At 42.0% G+C, this 26,098-nt stretch overlaps 1 protein-coding gene across 3 annotated transcripts in view; it reads right to left on the minus strand.

The window, feature by feature from the left end:
* Nucleotides 1–26,098, minus strand: part of LOC133616336 (ankyrin repeat domain-containing protein 13C-like) — a 74,769-nt gene that overhangs the window by 34,516 nt on the left and 14,155 nt on the right. For 2 of the 3 annotated variants that reach the window (XR_012050821.1, XM_061975475.2), the window contains exons 2-4: nt 21,344–21,385; nt 16,753–16,857; nt 283–368 (exon numbers count right to left, since the gene is read on the minus strand). Coding sequence is in view for 1 of the 3 variants with exons in the window: in XM_061975475.2 (XP_061831459.1) it covers nt 283–368; nt 16,753–16,857; nt 21,344–21,385 (233 nt within the window). In the remaining 2 variants the exon portion in view is untranslated. The remainder of the gene's footprint in view (nt 1–282; nt 369–16,752; nt 16,858–21,343; nt 21,386–26,098) is intronic. The other variant, XR_012050822.1, reaches the window with a different exon arrangement.

Here is a 26,098-nt window from a genome sequence, read left to right on the forward strand (position 1 = left end):
TCATCTACATCTACTATATGATCATCTACATCTACTATATGATCATCTACATCAACTATATGATCATCTACATCAACTATATGATCATCTACATCTACTATATGATCATCTACATCTACTATATGATCATCTACATCTACTATATGATCATCTACATCAACTATATGATCATCTACATCTACTATATGATCATCTACATCTACTATATGATTTGTCTGAGTGTCTGGACAGGACAGATTGAAACAGAAAGATGAGAAGAAATAAAGAGTAAAGACTTAATACCTCTTTCAGTGCAGTTAGTAACTTGGGCCTCTTCTCCTCCACACTCTCCCTGGACTGTTGCTTTAACTTCCTCAGCAGCGCCGTTACTAACCCACACAGAAACAGAGTGGAATTAACGAGTAAGTAAAACACAAATGTTCTCCTCGGTAACATCCAAGCATTGCTTCACCGATCTGGGAGGGCACACAAAAACCTCAGTAATAATAATAATAACAATAATGGATTGGGTTGATATGGCACTTTTCTATCAACTCCATACTCAAAGTGCTCACAGAGAAATGAGAATCCATCATTCATTCACTCCACTTTCACTATGGTGGTGGTAAGCTACATTTGGGGTGGACTGACCACCACCTATCATTCATTCACCAGTGTGAGCAACACAATATCAATATTGCAGCAACAATTTTAGGCCGTATCGCCCCACCGTCAATATTTTCTTTATGCTATCATTAGCATTTAGGTACCAAGGTCCGCAAACACCGTCAAGGCTTGCAGGATTGGTTCCTCAGCTCAGAGGTCTTAACTTCGGACAATGACGTCATGAACAAAGGTCTGAAATTTAGGATTGATGGCATCTTGATGTACCGTATTTTCCGCACTATTAGCCGCACCTAAAAACCACAAATTTACTCAAAAGCTGACAGTGCGGCTTTTAACCCGGTGCGCTTTATATATGGATTAATATTACGATTCAATTTCATAAAGTTTCGATCTCGCAACTTCGGTAAACAGCCGCCATCTTTTTTCCCGGTAGAACAGGAAGCGCTTCTTCTTCTACGCAAGCAACCGCCAAGGTAAGCACCCACCCCCATAGAACAGGAAGCGCTTCTTCTTCTACTGTAAGCAACCACCCGCCCGCGTAGAAGAAGAAAAAGCGCGCGGATATACCGTACGTTTCATTTCCTTTGTGTGTTTACATCTGTAAAGACCACAAAATGGCTCCTACTAAGCGTCAGGGATCCGGTTCATGAAAAGACGCAATCTCTCCATCCGCACACGGATTACTATTTCACAGCAACTGATATTCCTGTGAACCGCACTGTGGATACAACGGGAGCACGTACGGTGAATATTCGCACCACAGGGAATGAGAAGTCATCCTTCACTGTGGTTCTAGCTTGCCATGCTAATGGCCAGAAACTTCCACCCATGGTGATATTCAAAAGGAAGACCTTGCCAAAAGAGACCTTTCCAGCCGGCGTCATCATAAAAGCTAACTCGAAGGGATGGATGAAGAAAAGATGAGCGAGTGGTTAAGGTAAGTTTAAGTTTACGCGAAGAGGCCGGGTGGCTTTTTTCACGCAGCTCTGTCCATGTTGATATACGTATGTTTGTGATTGCACATTTGCGTACATTTTGGGAGTGAACAGAGTTGTTAGAACGCTGGTTTTTAATATATTATTAAAGTTTGACTGACCTATCTGACTGTTTTTTTGACATTCCTTTAGCGCAGTTAGATGCGGCTTACAACACCGGGCGGCTTATAGGTGGACAAAGTTTTGAAATATGCCGTTCATTGAAGGCGCTGCTTTTAACCCAGGGCGCCTTATGGTGCGGAAAATACGGTAATTGATCGTAAGAGTTGTGGTCTCAAGACAGACAAGAAACATCAGCTATAAGCTACACTTGCTTGGAAACAGGAGCTCAGAACTTTGTCAGTAGACCACTCTCCCCGTCAACAGGTTTGGGTTGTCCTGATACCAATATTCTGGTACCGGTACCAAATTGTATTTCGATACTTTTCTAAATAAAGGGGACCACAAAAAATGTCATTATTGGCTTTATTGTAACAAAAAATGTTAGAGTACATGAAACATATGTTTATTATTGTCATTTAGTCCTTAAATAAAAAATAGACAACTTGTCTTTTAGTAGTACCGTATTTTCCGCACTATTAGCCGCACCTAAAAACCACAAATTTACTCAAAAGCTGACAGTGCGGCTTATAACCCTGTGCGCTTTATATATGGATTAATATTAAGATTCATTTTCATAAAGTTTCGGTCTCGCAACTACGGTAAACAGCCGCCATCTTTTTTCCCCGTAGAAGAGGAAGCGCTTCTTCTTCTACGCAAGCAACCGCCAAGGTAAGCACCCGCCCCCATAGAACAGGAAGCGCTTCTTCTTCTACTGTAAGCAACCACCCGCCCCCGTAGAAGAAGAAGAAGCGTGCGGATATTACGTTTCATTTCCTTTGTGTGTTTACATCTGTAAAGACCACAAAATGGCTCCTACTAAGCGTCAGGGATCCGGTTCATGAAAAGACGCAATCTCTCCATCCGCACACGGACTACTATTTCACAGCAACTGCCTAAAGACTTTCAAGAAAAGCTGGCTACTTTCCGTGCATATTGTAAAAACAAGATAGCTGAAAAAAAGATCCGGCCAGAGAACATTATCAACATGGACGAGGTTCCACTGACTTTTGATATTCCTGTGAACCGCACTGTGGATACAACGGGAGCACGTACGGTGAATATTCGCACCACAGGGAATGAGAAGTCATCCTTCACTGTGGTTCTAGCTTGCCATGCTAATGGCCAGAAACTTCCACCCATGGTGATATTCAAAAGGAAGACCTTGCCAAAAGAGACCTTTCCAGCCGGCGTCATCATAAAAGCTAACTCGAAGGGATGGATGGATGAAGAAAAGATGAGCGAGTGGTTAAGGGAAGTTTACGCGAAGAGGCCGGGTGGCTTTTTTCACGCAGCTCCGTCCATGTTGATATACGACTCCATGCGCGCCCACATCACGCTGGTTTTTAATATATTATTAAAGTTTGACTGACCTATCTGACTGTTTTTTTGACATTCCCTTTAGCGCAGTTAGATGCGGCTTATAACACGGGGCGGCTTATAGGTGGACAAAGTTTTGAAATATGCCGTTCATTGAAGGCGCGGCTTATAACCCAGGGCGCCTTATGGTGCAGAAAATACGGTAAGTAAACAAACAAAGACTCCTAATTAGTCTATGCAGTAACATATTGTGTCATTTATACACCTATTATTTTGTACACATTATAAAGGACAAACTGTAAAAAAAAATATTATTAATCGACTTGTTCATTTACTGTTAATATCTGCTTATTTTTTGTTTTAACATGTTCTATCTACACTTCTGTTCAAATGTAATAATCACTTATTCTTCTGTTTGATACTTGACATTAGTTTTGGATGATACCACACATTTAGGTATGGATGTGATACCAAGTAGTTACAGGATCATACATTGGTCATATTCAAAGTCCTCATGTGTCCAGGGACGTATTTACTGACTTTATAAACATAATATAGTACCGAATATGATTCATACATTACTAGTACCAGTATACCGTACAACCCTACATCAGATACAGTAGAACTAGAACTAGTCCGGACCAAACTGCCTCTCTTGACGTGAACTCGCACAGATACTTCTCTCCAGTCTGGGGAATAATGAGGCCAGAGTTCAGACCGCATGAAGTCCACTCTCCATCATCAGTGAGGTTCTTTGGGTCTGACTGCTAGGCTGGCAGTAGTCCAGGAACATGAGAACAGTCAATATTGACTCTAGTACCAGGGGGACTGACTGGGGTGGAGCCCGACTGCATGGCGGGATGCAAGCAAGACAGGACAGGAAGGTCCCGTTGAAATAGCAGATTTTATTGGAAGAGCTCAAATTCCAAATGAGCTAATATTTGCAAAAAATAACAAAGTTTTCCAGTATGAACATGAAATATCTTGTCTTTGCAGTCTATTCAATTGAATACAGGTAAAAGCCAGTAAATTAGAATATTTTGAAAAACTTGATTTATTTCAGTAATTGCATTCAAAAGGTGTAACTTGTACATTATATTTATTCATTGCACACAGACTGATGCATTCAAATGTTTATTTCATTTAATTTTGATGATTTGAAGTGGCAACAAATGAAAATCCAAAATTCCGTGTGTCACAAAATTAGAATATTACTTAAGGCTAATACAAAAAAGGGATTTTTAGAAATGTTGGCCAACTGAAAAGTATGAAAATGAAAAATATGAGCATGTACAATACTCAATACTTGGTTGGAGCTCCTTTTGCCTCAATTACTGCGTTAATGCGGCGTGGCATGGAGTCGATGAGTTTCTGGCACTGCTCAGGTGTTATGAGAGCCCAGGTTGCTCTGATAGTGGCCTTCAACTCTTCTGCGTTTTTGGGTCTGGCATTCTGCATCTTCCTTTTCACAATACCCCACAGATTTTCTATGGGGCTAAGGTCAGGGGAGTTGGCGGGCCAATTTAGAACAGAAATACCATGGTCCGTAAACCAGGCACGGGTAGATTTTGCGCTGTGTGCAGGCGCCAAGTCCTGTTGGAACTTGAAATCTCCATCTCCATAGAGCAGGTCAGCAGCAGGAAGCATGAAGTGCTCTAAAACTTGCTGGTAGACGGCTGCGTTGACCCTGGATCTCAGGAAACAGAGTGGACCGACACCAGCAGATGACATGGCACCCCAAACCATCACCCAACCATGCAAATTTTGCATTTCCTTTGGAAATCGAGGTCCCAGAGTCTGGAGGAAGACAGGAGAGGCACAGGATCCACGTTGCCTGAAGTCTAGTGTAAAGTTTCCACCATCAGTGATGGTTTGGGGTGCCATGTCATCTGCTGGTGTCGGTCCACTCTGTTTCCTGAGATCCAGGGTCAACGCAGCCGTCTACCAGCAAGTTTTAGAGCACTTCATGCTTCCTGCTGCTGACCTGCTCTATGGAGATGGAGATTTCAAGTTCCAACAGGACTTGGCGCATGCACACAGCGCAAAATCTACCCGTGCCTGGTTTACGGACCATGGTATTTCTGTTCTAAATTGGCCCGCCAACTCCCCTGACCTTAGCCCCATAGAAAATCTGTGGGGTATTGTGAAAAGGAAGATGCAGAATGCCAGACCCAAAAACGCAGAAGAGTTGAAGGCCACTATCAGAGCAACCTGGGCTCTCATAACACCTGAGCAGTGCCAGAAACTCATCGACTCCATGCCACGCCGCATTAACGCAGTAATTGAGGCAAAAGGAGCTCCAACCAAGTATTGAGTATTGTACATGCTCATATTTTTCATTTTCATACTTTTCAGTTGGCCAACATTTCTAAAAATCCTTTTTTTGTATTAGCCTTAAGTAATATTCTAATTTTGTGACACACGGAATTTTGGATTTTCATTTGTTGCCACTTCAAATCATCAAAATTAAATGAAATAAACATTTGAATGCATCAGTCTGTGTGCAATGAATAAATATAATGTACAAGTTACACCTTTTGAATGCAATTACTGAAATAAATCTAGTTTTTCAAAATATTCTAATTTACTGGCTTTTACCTGTATAAGTTGAAAAGGATTTGTTGTATTCTCTTTTTATTTACCATTTACACAACGTGACAACTTCACTGCTTTTGGGGTTTGTAGTAATAAATAATCAATCAAATCAATAAAGGGTGAACTTAAAACTTATGCTTTGAATTAAATTCTTATGTACGGTAAATAAAATGTAGTTTTGTACATTGCATGCAAATACATAAACTCCAATAAATCAATATATATTAATTAGAGATGTCCGATAATATCGGGCTGCCGATATTATCAACCGATAAATGCTTTAAAATGTAATATCGGAAATTATCGGTTTCAAAAAGTAAAATGTATGACTTTTTAAAAGGCCGCTGTGTACACGGACGTAACAGAGCGCCAATAAACCTTAAAGGCACTGCCTTTGCGTGCCGGCCCAGTCACATAATATCTACGGCTTTTCACACACACAAGTGAATGCAAAGCATACTTGGTCAACAGCCATACAGGTCACACTGAGGGTGGCCGTATAAACAACTTTAACACCGTTACAAATATGCACCACACTGTGAACCCACACCAAACAAGAATGACAAACACATTTCGGGAGAACATCCGCGCCGTAACACAACAGAACAAATACCCAGAAACCCTTGCAGCACTAACTCTTCCGGGATTCTACAATATACACCCCCCGCTACCTCCTTAACCCCCCCCCCCCCCCAACCCCCACCTCAACCCCGCCCACCTCAACCTCCTCATGCTCTCTCAGGGAGAGCATGTCCCAAATTCCAACCTGCTGTTTTGAGGCATGTTAAAAAAAAATAATGCACTTTGTGACTTCAATAATAAATATGGCAGTGCCATGTTGGCATTTTTTTCCCTAACTTAAGTTGATTTATTTTGAAAAACCTTGTTACATTGTTTAATGCATCCAGCGGGGCATCACAACAAAATTAGGCATAATAATGTGTTCATTCCACCACTGTATATATCGGTATCGGTAAGAGTTGGACAATATCAGAATATCGGCAAAAAAGCCATTATCGGACATCGCTAATATTAATAGAAAATCAATATATAGTAATAAATAATCAATCAAATCGATAAAGTGCAAACTTCAAACTTCTGTTTTAAATAAAATATTGATCTAAACAAAATGTAGCATTGCATGCAAATAAATAAGCAAGTAAAACATTTAGCTGAGTTTTAGCACACTGTGCTACATTGTGCTCCTTATAACACACTCTGTGTAAACCATTCCACCACTATAAACTACTTTTTAGCTGAATTTTGTTGTCAGTCGTTCGTGTTCGACTCCTAAGAGTTACATTTCCCCCACTCGGCTCCACGCTTTGTTTTCACAGGCTGGAATAAGTTTGTTGTGCTGTCATCAAACTTTGCAGCATGCAGCCATTTGTTCCGCGCCTGTTGCCACAAATCTAAACCACTGACGACACTTTGCTTTTCTTTGGAACGTCTCGCTCACGTTAGCATTAGCCATGTTTCACTAGGCGTGTTAAGGTAGGAAGACCAAAAACATTACATTTTTAATTTTTCAGATCGTCTGCAAAAAAAACCTTAAATTCATCGATAAAATCCATTAATCGCCCAGGCCTAGATAATAGTTTTTTTCAAATCGTTTGAAATACAGAACTGTATTATCTCAGTTAAAGTAGCAATGATAGTCACACACACACACTAGGTGTGGGGAAATGTGTCCTCTGCATTTGACCCATCACTTAGTTCACCCCCTGGGAGGTGAGGGGAGCAGTGAGCAGCAGCGGTGGCCACGCCCGGCAATCATATTTGGTGATTTAACCCCCAATTCCAAGCCTTGATGCTGAGTGCCAAGCAGGGAGTTAATGGCTCCCATTTGTATAGTCTTTGGTATGACTCGGCCGGGGTTTGAACTCACCACCTACCCATCTCACTCTAACCCATACCTGCCAACTTTTGAAATCAGAAAAACCTAGTAGCCAGGGTCCAAGGGCCGCAGGCCCCGGTAGGTCCAGGACAAAGTCCTGGTGGAGGGTTCAGGGCTTCGCCCCCCGACGCAAAATGATTATTAGCATTCAGACAGGTTAAAATGTTGCTAAAACCATCACTTTTCTATCAGTCACAGTGACTTTTCAAAACAAAAATATTACAGCAAAAATCATATGGGTTGATTGACATGTTTATTCTGTAAGCTAACTTCAATAGTTTGAAATTATTTTGACAGTTAATGCCAGTTATCCTGTCAACCTTTCACAAGACTTCAATTTGTTAATTGAAAGTATAAACAGTATAAACACTTTTTACAGTAAACAAATGGTAAAACAGTACTAAACAATTCCATTAAAAAAAAAATTGGTGTCATTATTAACTTTCTGTCCAAGCTTGTATAATCTACTGCCTTGTTCAATTGTAAAAAATATTCTGTGCCTAAAATTCACATTTCTATCACAATTATCATACTGTAAACATGGTAAGCTAACTTCATTAAAATTAATAGTCCTGTCAATAGCATGGAATTACAATTCAAATGTAGTTTTTTTGTAAGCCTTTCAAAAGAATTCAAAATATGAAAAATTAATGAAAATTAATTGAAGCCATCAGACACTTGAAAAGTGGCACATCACATCTCTAATGTAATCATTTGAACTTTTCAACAGAAATAGCACTGCAAAAATATTAAGGACATACTTCTGTATTTTGGTAGTTATGCTGTCAACATTTAACAAGATTTCTTCAACTTGGACTTGTTTTAAATGTTTTATGCCACTTCAAATTGTCAAAGACGTGCTGTGAAATACAGCCGACAAGATTGCGCACCAAACACGAAGCAAGGCCAAAGTGCATGCATGGTGCAGGAGAACAAAGGACTTCTTTCATTTAAGGTTTGTGATAAACCATCAAACTCATTCGTTAAAAGGACTCTATAGTAATATAAAGCGAATTTTTCTGGACATTATCATGCAAGAAAAGTTTATTTTTGGGACCGCGATCACCGCGTAATGATTTTTAAAGGTTGCATTACAAACATTTAACTGTCCCATGTGATCAGCCAGTGCGATTGGAAATCCAAGCTCAATTATTGCCTCCGTAAATAAAACTTCGGCATTTATCACATCCAAAGAATCTGTTTGGACGACGAAAAACGTTGAAAGTTTTCCACTTGTATCGCTAGCAACGGCATTAGACTTGTGTTTTTTTGTCCCAACGTGGTCTTTTACATCGCTAATTCCTCCGTGTCCGATCGAAAAATCTTGTCTGCACAAGGTGCAATTCGCGTAGTTTTCATCCTTTTTTTTTTTTAAATTAATGAAAAACCGTATTTTTTATCACTGCAACCGTAACCCGGAATAGGTTGATGAAAACCGTACGAATTACGGGAAAACCGGAGTAGTTGGCAGGTATGCTAACCACTAGGCCACTTAGTAGGTGTAAACTACCTGTCTGTAAACTATAATCATCGAAATGATTAAGACATTGAGAAAGGCATTGTTGGAATAATTCCCTCCGTCATTAAGAGTAGGCGGGTCAATCCAGCTAAGAACCACCGCTCTACACATGGAAACAGGAGTTCAGAACATTCAGAGATCATCGCACGTCTGTTTCTCTGCGCTACTTCTGCTTATTCTTGCTGCTATACTTCAACGCCACCACACTTTGATATTTCCTGGCAACAATTATCAACAAGAAATGAGATAAACATAAACACAACCATTACCACATGGACACCAGACACGTTCTAGTGGCAAAGAACACAAAACCAGACTTCAAAGACCCTACAAACTGATCCATTCTGCCTTTCAACGCAGATGGAGTGTCTTTATTTTTCTCAAGCTTCTCAAGGTCTTCATCGTGAAAGAAGTCCATTCAGGGAAGAATCAGACATTTATTTCTGAGACATACAGTCCTGGTCAAAAGTGTAAAGAACATCATGTCATGGCTGTCTTGTCTTTACAATCATTTCTACAACTCTTATTTTTGTTTCATCTGACATCACATGGACAGAGATAAGACCTTCTGGAGGAAAGTTCTGTGGTCAGATGAAACAAAAATGGAGCTGTTTGGCCACAATACCCAGCAATATGTTTGGAGGAGAAAAGGTGAGGCCTTTAATCCCAGGAACACCATTCCTACCGTCAAGCATGGTGGTGGCAGTATCATGCTCTGGGCTTGTTTTGCTGCCAATGGAACTGCTGCTTTACAGAGAGTAAATGGGACAATGAAATCAGCCCGGAGGTTGGGTCTTGGGCGCAGTTGGGTGTTCCAACAGGACAATGACCCCAAACACACGTCAAAAGTGGTAAAGAATTGACTACATCAGGCTAGAATGAAGGTTTTAGAATGGCCTTCCCAAAGTCCTGACTTAAACGTGCGGACAATGCTGAAGAAACAAGTCCATGTCAGAAAAGCAACACAATTAGCTGAACTGCACCAATTTTGTGGTCAAGCAGAAGCTTGTGGATGGCTACCAAAAGCGCCTTATTGCAGGTAAACTTGCCAAGGGACATGTAAGCAAATATTAACATTGCTGTATGTATACTTTTGACCCAGCACATTTTCAGTAGAGCCATAATAAATTCATAAAAGAAGCAAACTTCATGAAGTATGTGCTCCAATCATCCATCCATCCATCCATCCATCCATCTTCTTCCGCTTATCCGAGGTCGGGTCGCGGGGGCAGCAGCTTAATCAGGGAAGCCCAGACTTCCCTCTCCCCAGCCACTTCGTCCAGCTCCTCCCGGGGGATCCCGAGGCGTTCCCAGGCCAGCCGGGAGACATAGTCTTCCCAGTGTGTCCTGGGTCTTCCCCGTGGCCTCCTACCGGTCGGACGTGCCCAAAACACCTTCCTAGGGAGGCGTTCGGGTGGCATCCTGACCAGATGCCCGAACCACCTCATCTGGCTCCTCTCCATGTGGAGGAGCAGCGGCTTTACTTTGAGCTCCCCCCGAATGACAGAGCTTCTCACCCTATCTCTAAGGGAGAGCCCCGCCACTCGGCGGAGGAAACTCATTTCGGCCGCTTGTACCCGTGATCTTGTCCTTTCGGTCATGACCCAAAGCTCATGACCATAGGTGAGGATGGGAACGTAGATCGACCGGTAAATCGAGAGCTTTGCCTTCCGGCTCAGCTCCTTCTTCACCACAACGGATCGATACAGCGTCCGCATTACTGAAGACGCCGCACCGATCCGCCTGTCGATCTCACGATCCACTCTTCCCTCACTCGTGAACAAGACTCCGAGGTACTTGAACTCCTCCACTTGGGGCAAGATCTCCTCCCCAACCCGGAGATGGCACTCCACCCTTTTCCGGGAGAGAACCATGGACTCGGACTTGGAGGTGCTGATTCCCATCCCAGTCGCTTCACACTCGGCTGCGAACCGATCCAGTGAGAGCTGAAGATCTTGGCTGGAGGAAGCCATCACGACCACATCATCTGCAAATAGCAGAGACCTAATCCTGCAGCCACCAAACCAGATCCCCTCAACGCCTTGACTGTGCCTAGAAATTCTGTCCATAAAGGTTATGAACAGAATGGGTGACAAAGGGCAGCCTTGGCGGAGTCCAACCCTCACTGGAAACGTGTCCGACTTACTGCCGGCAATGCGGACCAAGCTCTGACACTGATCATACAGGGAGCGGACCGCCACAATCAGACAGTCCGTTACCCCATACTCTCTGAGCACTCCCCACAGGACTTCCCGGGGTACACGGTCGAATGCCTTCTCCAAGTCCACAAAGCACACGTGCTCCAATCACTACATCACAAAAAAATAAGAAATGACTGGAAACTCAAGACAGCCATGACATGATGTTCTTTACAAGTGTATGTACACTTTTGATTTTCCATTTCCTTCCAAACTCCAGGACACGTGGATGAGATCAGAGCAGATGTAGGTCACAAGCCCAGATCCAAAATAACTCCAGTGACATACACTGAGAATAGCTCCAGGCTCCAGTGGAAGGTTAGCAGCAGAACTGTGACGGTCTGTCACTTCACGTTTGGTTGTGTCTCCTGCTTATTTCCTGTCAGCGCTCTTATTTTTGTTCCACTTCCTGCATGTCTCCCTGAGCGCTCGTTTCCCTCACCTGCACACCTGGTTGCAGTTGCCTATCAGGCTGCTCTTCATGTCTGCCTCGCCCTCCAGTCAGGGCTCGAGGGTTAATTATGTTAAGGACCTTTTGGTGCATGCATGACTGCTCCTCCTATTTTGAGTACTATAAAAGACTCTTACCTGCACGCCGTCCCGCATCCTGGGGTCACGACTACCGCAGCCATGCCACTTCCTCACAAGAACGTCATTCTAAAGCTGATGGTTTCTGTTCCTCTACAGCTGGCACTATGCCAGCTCCCGGGGCCCAAACTTCACGTTCACTTTGCACGGTCAGGACCTGCAGACAGTTTTCTAGTCTGTCCAAGAAGACAGGTCCTCATGAGAGAACTCCAGAAAGTACAAAGGAGAGCAGAAAGTCCATCTTTACACTCCAATCTCTTCTCAACAAGTCAACGCTAAAGAGACTTCAGACGGTACAAAATGCAGCTGCCAGACTTTAGACCGGTGCACCCAGACCAGTCCGTAATTATCCAGTCTTCATTGGCTTCCAGTCAAATTTTAGTCCTGACTTTCGGTGCGTTGCATGGTGAGGCCCCTCAGTACATCACTGACTTATTATGCCCCTACTCTTCAGGGTCTTCAGGCCAGGGTCTCATAAAAATCCCCAAAAACTCATTTTAAAACCTGTGGAGACCTGGCATTCCAGGCTATTGTCCCACATTTTGGAACAACTTGCACATAGGGTTGTACGGTATACCAGTACTAGTATAGTATTGTGGTACTAATGAATCAAAAACGGTACTATACTATGTTTAAAGGGGAACATTATCACAATTTCAGAATTGTTAAAACCATTAAAAATCAGTTCCCAGTGGCTTATTATATTTTTCGAAGTTTTTTTTCAAAATTTTACCCATCACGCAATATCCCTAAAAAAAGCTTCAAAGTGCCTGATTTTAACCACCCGTCCATTTTCCTGTGACGTCACATAGTGAAGCCAACACAAACAAACATGGCGGAAAGAACAGCGAGCTATAGCGACATTAGCTCGGATTCAGACTCGGATTTCAGCGGCTTAAGCGATTCAACAGATTACGCATGTATTGAACCGGATGGTTGTAGTGTGGAGGCAGGTAGCGAAAAGGAAATTGAAGAAGAAACTGAAGCTATTGAGCCATATCGGTTTGAACCGTATGCAAGCGAAACCGACAAAAACGACACGGGAGAAAGCGAGGACGAATTCGGCGATCGCCTTCTAACCAACGATTGGTATGTGTTTGTTTGGCATTAAAGGAAACTAACAACTATGAACTAGGTTTACAGCATATGAAATACATTTGGCAACAACATGCACTTTGAGAGTGCAGACAGCCCAATTTTCATCAATTAATATATTCTGTAGACATACCCTCATGTCAGCAGGCCAGGGAAGCTAGGGTCGATATTCTTCTCTTGATCATCTTCGGGACGGTGTGAGCCAAGACATCCAGGGGGTTTAGCTCGCTCGTCTGCGGGAACAAACTGCCGCCATTGCTTGCCGTGCTAGCGAGGTCCTTTGTCCCTGAATTGCTCACACACTCCGGCAGATTCAATGGGGGTCTGGCGGCAGATTTCTTTGACTTTATGGTTGGAAATGCATCTGCTTTGAGTGTCGCAGGATGTCCACACATTCTTGCCATCTCTGTCGTAGCATAGCTTTCGTCGGTAAAGTGTGCGGAACAAACGTCCAATTTCTTGCCACTTTGGCATCTTTGGGCCACTGGTGCAACTTGAATCCGTCCCTGTTGGTGTTGTTACACCCTCCGACAACACACCGACGAGGCATGATGTCTCCAAGGTACGGAAAACAGTCGAAAAAAACGGAAAATAACAGAGCTGATTTGACTCGGTGTTTGAGAAAATGGTGGATTGCTTCCTGTTGTGACGTCATCACTCCGAGAGCGAATATTAGAAAGGCGTTTAATTCGCCAAAATTCACCCATTTAGAGTTCGGAAATCGGTTAAAAAAATATATGGTCTTTTTTTCTGCAACATCAAGGTATATATTGACGCTTACATAGGTCTGGTGATAATGTTCCCCTTTAAAAAGTACCGGTTCCCCTATTGTTTTTTTTTACGGGCAAGACAGCACGTCATGTCATGACATTGCTGGCTTTAGGAGCAGAGGAGCATGTTCGGCAGCGCGCACACACAGAGTACTTACAAGCAGACACAGTGTGTAGACAAAAAAAGAGAGAATAAACGCATTTTGGCTTAAAAAGTAAAGATAAAGGTGAAGTTATAACACTGAAATGATTTCAGGAAGAGGTGTTTTAAGACATGGCTAGCTAGCTAGCAGCTAACATCCATCCACAGTCGGCAGTATTTTAGCCGAACACCACACAAGGGTTCATAATACTAAAAAAGAATATGTGTAAAAGTGTTACCATATTACATACTTGCCAACCTTGAGACCTCCGATTTCGGGAGGTGGGGGGAGGGGGGTGGGACAGGGGCGTGGTCGGGGGCGTGGCTAAAAGGGGAGGAGTATATTTACAGCTAGAATTCACCAAGTCAAGTATTTCATAAGAAATACTTGACGTTCAGTGAATTCTAGCTACCGTATTTTCCGCACTATAAGGCGCACCTAAAAACCACAATTTTTCTCAAAAGCTGACAGTGCGCCTAATAACCCGGTGCGCTTTATTACGATTCATTTTCATAAAGTTTCGGTCTCGCAACTTCGGTAAACAGCCGCCATCTTTTTTCCCGGTAGAACAGGAAGCGCTTCTTCTTCTACGCAAGCAACCGCCAAGGAAAGCACCCGCCCCCATAGAACAGGAAGCGCTTCACCCGCCCCCATAGAACAGGAAGCGCTTCACCCGCCCCCGGAAGAAGAAGAAAAAACGCGCGGATATCACCGTACGTTTCATTTCCTGTTTACATCTGTAAAGACCACAAAATGGCTCCTACTAAACGATCCGGTTCATAAAAAGACGCAATCTCTCCATCCGCACACGGATTACTACCGTATTTCACAGCAACTGAACCGCACTGTGGAACGGGAGCACATACGGTGAATATTCGCTCCACAGGGAATGAGAAGTCATCCTTCACTGTGGTTCTAGCTTGCCATGCTAACTTCCACTCATGGTGATATTCAAAAGGAAGACCTTGCCAAAAGAGACCTTTCCAGCCGGCGTCATCATAAAAGCTAACTCGAAGGGATGGATGGATGAAGAAAAGATGAGCGAGTGGTTAAGGGAAGTTTACGCGAAGAGGCCGGGTGGCTTTTTTCACACAGCTCCGAAGGCGAACACACCTTCACTAAGACGGGCAGACAGCCTCGGACGACATACGCCAACATTTGCCAGTGGATCGTAAATGCCTGGGCAGATATTTCGGTCACAACTGTGGTCCGAGCTTTCCGGAAGGCAGGATTCACAGAACAACAGCGACACTGACTCCCGATGACTTCTACGAGACGGAACCGGCCATTTTGGATCCCACGCTTGCGCAACTTTTCAATTCGGACACCGAAGACGAAGAATTCGAAGGATTTACGAATGAAGAATAACTTCAGAAGGTGAGCGCTATGTTTATTTTGTGTGTTGTGACATTAACGTTCGAGCAACATTATGTTACTATTGCTCTACACCATTTTGAATTTTACTATGTTTGTGATTGCACATTTGCGTACATTTTGGGACAGAGTTGTTAGAACGCTGGTTTTCAATATATTATTAAAGTTTGACTGAACTATCTGACTGTTTTTTTGACATTCACTTTAGCGCAGCGTTTTTTTGACATTCACTTTAGCGCAGCGTAGGCGCGGCTTTTAGTCCGGGGCGGCTTATTGGTGGACAAAATTATGAAATATGTAATTCATAGAAGGTGCGGCTAATAATCCGGTGCGCCTTATAGTGCGGAAAATACGGTATATATATATATACATATATATATATATTTATTTATTTAATTATATATATATATATATTTTATTATATATATATATATATATATATATATATATATATATATATATATTTATTTATTTAATTATATATATATATATATATATATATATATATATATATATATATATATATATATATATATATATATATATATATAAAATAAATACTTGAATTTCAGTGTTCATTTATTTACACATATACACACACATAACACTCATCTACTCATTGTTGAGTTAAGGGTTGAACTGTCCATCCTTGTTCTATTCTCTGTCACTATTTTTCGAACCATGCTGAACACCCTCTCTGATGATGCATTGCTGTGTGGCACGCACAAAAGTGCTTTCATCAAATGCACTAGATGGCAGTATTGTCCTGTTTAAGAGTGTTACAACATTGCTGTTTACGGCAGACGAACTGCTTTACGGTATACAAAAAAGTGACTGCTGTTGTTGTGTGTTGTTGCCACGCTGGGAGGACGTTAATGAAACTGCCTAACAATAAACCCACATAAGAAACCAAGAACTCGCCCTCCATCATTCTATAGTTATAACGTGATTGGGCAGGTACGCTTTTTTTATATTGTGGAGGACCTGAGTCCGCCTGAATTTCGGGAGATTTTCGGGAGAAAATTTGTCCCGGGAGGTTTTCGGGAGAGGCGCTGAATTTCGGGAGTCTCTCGGAAAATCCGGGAGGGTTGGCAAGTATGCCATATTAGCTAATGCTAGCTTGATTTCATTATGATAGCAGGTACAAATAATCATGAAAACACTCCTACAGACTTCCCACATGGGTCGCTTTAGTAAGTAAGAATCATTTGAGTTATATTGTACAACTTACAAACGTTGCTTGGAGTGATGGATGAAGAATCCATACGAGTAGAACCGCTATGGACGTCTAGAAGACCGAATAGCACTTTGGTTCATAGCTCAGTCTAAACAGAAGGGGAATTCAGCACCTGCAGTGAGCGGACTCGTCCAAAAGATGGCGCCACAGCACAAACAAAAACACACCTATTGCTCCTTTTTTAAAATCTGTTGACTTTAATCCAAGCGCAGGTGTTGTTTCGTTCAGCGCTGTGGCCAAGTTTCTCTTCTTGCTGTGTGCAATTGTGAATATGATGACGAATGCGACAAGCTTGGATTGACATGTTGATACTTACTCATTTGTCTGTCTCCGTAACTGATGGCCTCTGCCAGGGGGCTCCATCCCTGAGCATTCTTCACCTTCACTGGTGCATTGTGGGCCAGCAGCAGATGGGCACATTCTGCAGAGGGAAAGTAGTCATCGATGCATCAAGGTTCAAGGTTCAAGGTTCAACTTTATTGTCCCCGCGGGGAAATTTGTCTTGGGCACAGTGCATCATTGCTTTCTTAACATACCCAAAAACAACAGAACAAAAACACAAGCACAGACACAACCACAACCATACAACTAACATTTAAACATCAGAACATGGAGCTTGATAGACATAAGTGGCACTTTGATGTAGGCATAAAATCTACAGTATGGAGATAAAGATAAAGTACCAATGTGCATTGCACTAGAGCTCATGGATAAAGTGCTGTGTGCTAAAGTGCTTAGTTCTAAAGTGCTATGTGCTAAAGTGCTATGTGCTAAAAAAGTGCTAACCTATGTATTAAAATTATATTGCACATTGTTGGTCAGCTTAATGGAGGCTGGGACAAATGATAATTTAAGGCGGTTAGATTTGCATAGTGGGACCCGGAGTCTTCTCCCTGATGGCAGGGTTCCATATTCAGGAAAGAGTGGGTGTTGTGAGTTGGAAATAATTTTCTTAGCTTTTTTCCTAACTGCCTGCTCATAGATGCTCTGTATAGGCTCATATTCTTTCCTCCCTACGATTTTCATTGCCGTTTTATGCATGCCGGCCAGTTTGCTTTTTAGCTTAACGGTTAGGTTGCCAAACCATGAGGTGATCCCGTATCTAATGATGCTCTCTACAATGGCACGGTAGAAATGAATACACTGTAGCACACACTCACATTGTGTAGTCATTCATAGCCATTTACAGCTTGTAATATACAATAAACATATAATACATCAGAATTTGACATTCAGAGAGAAATTGCCCCTGCTTATTTCAGCAAGACAATGCCAAGCCACGTGTTACATCAACGTGGCTTCATAGTAAAAGAGTGCGGGTACTAGACTGGCCTGCCTGTAGTCCAGACCTGTCTCCCATTGAAAATGTGTGGCGCATTATGAAGCCTAAAATAGCACAACGGAGACCCCCGGACTGTTGAACAACTTAAGCTGTACATCAAGCAAGAATGGGAAAGAATTCCACCTGAGAAGCTTCAAAAATGTGTCTCCTCAGTTCCTAAACATTTACTGAGTGTTGTTAAAAGGAAAGGTCATGTAACACAGTGGTGAACATGCCCTTTCCCAACTACTTTGGCACGTGTTGCAGCCATGAAATTCTGATTATTATTAAAATTATGAGTTTGAACATCAAATATGTTGTCTTTGTAGTGCATTCAATTGAATATGGGTTGAAAAGGATGTGCAAATCATTGTATTCCGTTTATATTTACATCTAACACAATTTCCCAACTCGTATGGAAACGGGGTTTGTATTATGGTAAGTGTAAAAACATTATTACTGTTTCTTACAGTAAAAAACTGGCACCTAAAATTGACGGTGGTTTTTATAACACATTTCTGTAAATGGAAAAACAGTACCAATATTTTTTTAGTTTTTGGCAATCAGCTGCCAGTGTTTTACTGTAAAAAAAAATGTGGTACTGTGTTTCCATTTACAATAATACAGCATAAAAACAACAACCGTAAACTTTACTGGCAGCTCGTTGACAGAACTTCACCCTAAAAAAAACAGTGGAATAGTTTTTTTTTAATTTTTTTAAATGTTGTTATATGTGATTCAAAACACTGTAAATTAAAAAAAAAAAGTCTATTGTCATCTTTACAATTTGATGCATACAAATCATAGATTGAGCAAATATGTAACAATTGATTTGTATAACATAAAAATAGTTTGGAAAGTATGATAATATAATATTTGTTGCAATAATAGATGATATTAAAGTTTAAAATAACTGTCTACATGACTTTATTTACTATAAATACATGAATTATTGACGTTTAATAATCAATCTTATCATCAGCCATGTCCGAATTGCAACGCATCTAAAAATCAGGTCCACATTATGTTTGTCTTTAATCACATTAAGTGTGTTTGTCCTAAACATTTTACACATTTTAACAGGTATTTTTCCACAATAATATTATACCGTGGCCTTAATGCCGTGACAATATCGTAAAGAGAGATGTTGATGTTGTTACTTCCCTAATGAATAATGTTTTACAGGTGATACTGCTGATCTGATTCATTTTGTAGACATTGATACCTCCCCCTCCCCTCTGTGACACATTGTGTAGATTCTGTGTAACATGTTTATGTATGCTTATGACTATCGAGTTTTTTTCTTGGCCTCAATCTGAAAACCTGAATTTTCCCTTGGGAATTAATAAGATATCCATCTAGCCATCCATCTTAATTGTAACTCAGTCCTCATTTGAAAAGTGACAAATGCATAAAGCTCGCAGAGCTCCGCCCTCACGGAGTTATCTTGTTCATTAATTTTTAATCGCCAGGCCAGCGTTAGCGGCATGGAAGTGAATAAAAGGCCACACCCACTTCCTGTATGACCTCATACTTTAGCCCCCAGTCGCTCTCATCCAGCATTCCTGGATCCCACGGCAGAAGATCCAGCAAGAGACTGACATCCTGAGCACAATCAGTTCTACAGCCTTCAATCATCAACTATGCTCTTTGACATATACAGGTGCCATCCCAACTATACAGGTGCCATCCCAAATAAACAGGTGTCATCCCAACTAAACAGGTGTCATCCCAACCAGGCAGGTGTCATCCCAACCAGACAAGTGTCATCCCAACCAGACAGGTGTCATCCCAACCAGACAGGTGTCATCTCAACCAGACAGGTGTCATCTCAACTAGACAGGTGTCATCCCAATCAGACAGGTGTCATCCCAACCAGACAGGTGTCATCCCAACTAAACAGGTGTCATCCCAACTAAACAGGTGTCATCCCAACTAGGCAGGTGTCATCCCAACCAGACATGTGTCATCCCAACTAAACAGGTGTCATCCCAACTAAACAGTTGTCATCCCAACTAAACAGGTGTCATCTCAACCAGGCAGGTGTCATCCCAACTAAACAGGTGTCATTCCAACCAGACAGGTGTCATCCCAACCAGACAGGTGTCATCCCAACCAGACAGGTGTCATCTCAACTAAACAGGTGTCATCCCAACCAGACAGGTCTCATCCAAACTAAACAGGTGTCATCCCAACTAGGCAGGTGCCATCCCAACTAAACAGGTGTCATCCCAACTAAACAGGTGTCACCCCAATCAGGCAGGTTTCATCCCAACTAAACAGGTGTCATCCTAACTAGGCAGGTGTCATCCCAACCAGGCAGATGTAATCCCAACCAGGCAGATGTCATCCCAACCAGACAGGTGTCATCTCAACCAGACAGGTGTCATCCCAACCAGACAGATGTCATCCTAACCAGACAGGTGTCATCCCAACTAAACAGGTGTCATCCCAACCAGGCAGGTGTCATCCCAACCAGACAGGTGTCATCCCAACTAAACAGGTCTCATCCAAACTAAACAGGTGTCATCCCAACTAGGCAGGTGTCATCCCAACCAGGCAGGTGTCATCCCAACCAGGCAGGTGTCATCCCAACTAAACAGGTGTCATCTCAACCAGGCATGTGTCATCCCAACTAAACAGGTGTCATCCCAACCAGACAGGTGTCATCCCAACCAGACAGGTGTCATCTCAACTAAACAGGTGTCATCCCAACCAGACAGGTGTCATCCCAATTAAACAGCTGTCATCCAAACTAAACAGGTGTCATCCCAACTAGGCAGGAGTCATTCCAACTAGGCAGGTGTCATCCCAACTATGCAGGTGTCATCCCAACTAAACAGGTGTCACCCCAACCAGGCAGGTTTCATCCCAACTAAACAGGTGTCATCTCAACTAAACAGGTGTCATCCCAACCAGGCAGGTTTCATCCCAACTAAACAGGTTTCATCCCAACTAAACAGGTGTCCTCCCAACTAAACAGGTGTCATCCCAACTAAACAGGTGTCACCTCAACCAGGCAGGTTTCATCCCAACTAAACAGGTGTCATCCCAACTAAACAGGTGTCATCTCAACTACACAGGTGTCATCCCAACCAGGCAGGTTTCATCCCAACTAAACAGGTGTCCTCCCAACTAAACAGGTGTCATCTCAACTACACAGGTGTCATCCCAACCAGGCAGGTTTCATCCCAACTAAACAGGTGTCCTCCCAACTAAACAGGTGTCATCCCAACTAAACAGGTGTCATCCCAACTAAACAGGTGTCATCCCAACCAGGCAGGTTTCATCCCAACTAAACAAACGTCATCCCAATTAAACAGATGTCATCCCAACCAGGCAGGTGTCATCCCAACTAAACAGGTGTCATCCCAACTAAACAGGTGTCATCCCAACTAAACAGGTGTCATCCCAACCAGGCAGGTTTCATCCCAACTAAACAAACGTCATCCCAATTAAACAGATGTCATCCCAACCAGGCAGGTGTCATCCCAACAGATGACAGATAACATTTGTATGGTCAAATGGAGATTTGGATGCATTTCCCAGCCCCAACTTGACAGGAATGTTGATGTCAGCGACTCACCTTTGTGACCTGTCATGACAGCCAGATGCAGCGGCGTGTTTCCTGGAGAAAACACAAGTCACAGTGTTGTGTTGAAAGTATAACAGCAAGTCCGTGACACGCATGGTTACACGCATGGTGACACACATGGTTACAAGCATGGTTACAAGCATGGTTACAAGCATGGTGACACGCATGGTAACAAGCATGGTGACACGCATGGTTACAAGCATGGTGACACGCATGGTTACAAGCATGGTTACAAGCATGGTTACACGCATGGTTACAAGCATGGTTACAAGCATGGTGACACGCATGGTGACACGCATGGTTACAAGCATGGTTACAAGCATGGTGACACGCATGGTTACAAGCATGGTTACAAGCATGGTTACAAGCATGGTGACACGCATGGTTACAAGCATGGTTACAAGAATGGTGACACGCATGGTTACAAGCATGGTTACAAGCATGGTTACAAGCATGGTTACAAGCATGGTGACACGCATGGTTACAAGCATGGTGACACGCATGGTTACAAGCATGGTGACACGCATGGTTACAAGCATGGTTACAAGAATGGTGACACGCATGGTGACAAGCATGGTGACAAGCATGGTGACACGCATGGTTACAAGCATGGTGACAAGCATGGTGACACGCATGGTTACAAGCATGGTTACACGCATGGTTACAAGCATGGTGACAAGCATGGTGACACGCATGGTGACACGCATGGTTACAAGCATGGTTACAAGCATGGTTACAAGCATGGTTACAAGCATGGTTACAAGCATGGTGACACGCATGGTTACAAGCATGGTTACAAGCATGGTGACACGCATGGTTACAAGCATGGTTACAAGAATGGTGACACGCATGGTTACAAGCATGGTTACAAGCATGGTGACACGCATGGTTACAAGCATGGTTACAAGCATGGTTACAAGCATGGTTACAAGCATGGTGACACGCATGGTGACAAGCATGGTTACAAGCATGGTTACAAGCATGGTTACAAGCATGGTTACAAGCATGGTTACAAGCATGGTTACAAGCATGGTGACACGCATGGTGACAAGCATGGTTACAAGCATGGTGACACGCATGGTTACAAGCATGGTTACAAGCATGGTTACAAGCATGGTTACAAGAATGGTGACACGCATGGTTACAAGCATGGTTACAAGCATGGTGACACGCATGGTTACAAGCATGGTTACAAGCATGGTTACAAGCATGGTTACAAGCATGGTGACACGCATGGTGACAAGCATGGTTACAAGCATGGTTACAAGCATGGTGACACGCATGGTTACAAGCATGGTTACAAGAATGGTGACACGCATGGTGACAAGCATGGTGACAAGCATGGTGACACGCATGGTTACAAGCATGGTGACAAGCATGGTGACACGCATGGTTACAAGCATGGTTACACGCATGGTTACAAGCATGGTGACAAGCATGGTGACACGCATGGTGACACGCATGGTTACAAGCATGGTTACAAGCATGGTTACAAGCATGGTGACACGCATGGTTACAAGCATGGTTACAAGCATGGTTACAAGCATGGTTACAAGCATGGTTACAAGCATGGTGACACGCATGGTTACAAGCATGGTGACACGCATGGTTACAAGCATGGTTACAAGCATGGTGACACGCATGGTTACAAGCATGGTTACAAGAATGGTGACACGCATGGTTACAAGCATGGTTACAAGCATGGTTACAAGCATGGTTACAAGCATGGTTACAAGCATGGTTACAAGCATGGTGACACGCATGGTGACAAGCATGGTTACAAGCATGGTTACAAGCATGGTGACAAGCATGGTTACAAGCATGGTGACAAGCATGGTGACACGCATGGTTACACGCATGGTTACAAGCATGGTGACACGCATGGTTACAAGCATGGTTACAAGCATGGTTACAAGCATGGTGACACACATGGTTACAAGCATGGTGACACGCATTGTTACAAGCATGGTTACAAGCATGGTTACAAGCATGGTTACAAGCATGGTGACACGCATGGTTACAAGCATGGTGACACGCATGGTTACAAGCATGGTGACACGCATGGTGACACGCATGGTTACAAGCATGGTGACACACATGGTTACAAGCATGGTTACAAGCATGGTTACATCAACAACACTCATCTGATACAACTAGAGAAATGTGTTTCTATCCTGGCTAAAAAGACACTACATTTACTCAGTTACATTTACTCAAGTAACTTTATGGGTACATTGTACTTGTCAGATTACTTCTAATGCAACATACTTTACTGGATTATTTTTGTGATGAAGAAATGCTACTTTTACTTTCTTATGGTGAGTTAGTCGGATTTACTTACTTCTAAATCACTAATCCTGGCCTCCATGGCGACAAATAAAGTGTTTCTTATAAGTAGCATTATCACTGGAGGACGACAAATAGCTAAACATGCTTCACTACACACCATAGCTCACCGGCGTCACAATGTAAACAAACGCCATGGGTGGATCTACACCTGACATCCACTGTAATGATACCAAGTACAGGAGCGTATCTCGTCGATACTACTATGATTACATCGATATTTTCAAGCATCACAAAATCTATTTTCGTTTTTTTTCTATGAACTCAGGAAATACGTCCCTGGACACAGGAGGACTTAAATTATGACCAATGTATGATCCTGTAACTACTTGATATCGGATCAATACCTAGATGTGTGGTATCATCCAAAACTAATGTCAAGTATCAAAGAAGAGAATAATAAGTGCTTATTACATTTTAACAGAAGTGTAGATAGAACATGTTAAAACTGAAAATAAGCAGATATTAACAGTAAATGAACAAGTAGATAAATAATCACTTTTTACAGTTTGTCCTTTATAATGTGTACAAAATAATAGGTGTATAAATGACACAATATGTTACTGCATAGACTAATTAGCAGTCTTTGTTTGTTTACTTACTACTAAAAGACAAGTTGTCTAGTATGTTCACGATTTTATTTAAGGACTAAATGACAATAATAAACATATGTTTCATGTACACTAACATTTTTTGTTACAATAAAGACAATAATGACATTTTTTGTGGTCCCTTTTATTTAGAAAAGTATCAAAATACATTTTGGTACCGGTACCAGAATATTGGTATCGGCACAACCCTACTTTAAAAACTACCTTTTAGTGCGAGTACCTTTAAAAATAGCAACTTACCAGTTACTCAATACTTCAGTAGTTTTTTTTCACTGAGTACTCACTTGGGTGAGTACTTTTTTCCTCCAGTCATATTACTGTAGTAATGTCACAGTACTCTTACTTGAGTACAATTTGTGCCTACTCTGCGTCTCATATTACGGAAATGGTCTGTTAAGTGACATTAAAAGTGGTTATGTCACTAAAGGCTTTATCCTAGCAATGCATTCTGGGAAAATAAGCACTTGGGACTCCCTCCAGGGGAAACCAAGCAGCGCTTTTTCGAAAACCGGAAAGGAATTAGCAGACATTACAGTCAACGCAAGTAAAGGATGGCCATCTTATACAAACAGCATCATAAAGGTGTGGCAATAGGAGGGAGAATTAAATCTCTATTGAAGGTTATATTTCAGTTTCTACAGCACAATTATGCATACTAGGGTTGTCCCGGTATCAATAGTTTAGTACCGGTACCAAAATGTATATCGATACTTTCCCAAGTAAAGGGAACTACGAAAAATGTCAATATTGGCTCTATTTTAACAGAAAATCTTACACTACATTAAACACTCACAGTCAAAGAACAATTTTACAAGTTAAAATATGAATTAAAAGGCATTGAAATGGCATCGACCCTGAAGGGAACGTCTTCCCTGTGCTCTTCGGACTACAGTCTGCACCGGACCGAACAGCAGGACAGGTGTAACAACTACATTATTACTTTTTATAACTCCTCGTGCAGATCTGAATGTTCATTATTTAAATGTTTACCTAAGTTTGAAGCAAAGCTGCTAATACTAATCGCCGAATTTGGTGAGGTGTGTTTTAAAGCAGCCGTTGTGGGAGTAGCGCGTGTGTATGTGTGTGTGTGCGCATGTGTGTGTTCCTTTAAGAATGGCAGTATGTGGGGTGAGTGAGTGGGCTAGTTAAGAGAGATAGCGCTAGCATACAAATACTTCCATATTGTTAGTTTTGAAGTCCAAATACTTCCATATTGTTAGTTTTGAAGTCCAAATACTTCCATATTGTTAGTTTTGAAGTCCAAATACTTCCATATTGTTAGTTTTGAAGTCCAAATACTTCCATATTGTTAGTTTTGAATTCCAAATACTTTCATATTGTTAGTTTTTAAGTCCAAATACTTCCATATTGTTAGTTTTGAAGTCCAAATACTTCCATATTGTTAGTTTTGAAGTGCAAATATTTTCCATATTGTTAGTTTTGAAGTCCCAATACTTCCATATTGTTAGTTTTGAAGTCAAACTATTTCCATATTGTTAGTTTTGAAGTCCAAATACTTCCATATTGTTAATTTTGAAGTCCAAATACTTCCATATTGTTAGTTTTGAAGTGCAAATATTTTCCATATTGTTTGTTTTGAAGTCCCAATACTTCCATATTGTTAGTTTTGAAGTCAAACTATTTCCATATTGTTAGTTTTGAAGTCCAAATACTTCCATATTGTTAGTTTTTAAGTCCCAATACTTCCATATTGTTAGTTTTGAAGTCAAAATACTTTCATATTGTTAGTTTTGAAGTCCAAATACTTCCATATAGTTAGTTTTGAAGT

Source organism: Nerophis lumbriciformis, linkage group LG14, assembly GCF_033978685.3.
Source record: "Nerophis lumbriciformis linkage group LG14, RoL_Nlum_v2.1, whole genome shotgun sequence".
Lineage (NCBI taxonomy): Eukaryota > Metazoa > Chordata > Actinopteri > Syngnathiformes > Syngnathidae > Nerophis > Nerophis lumbriciformis.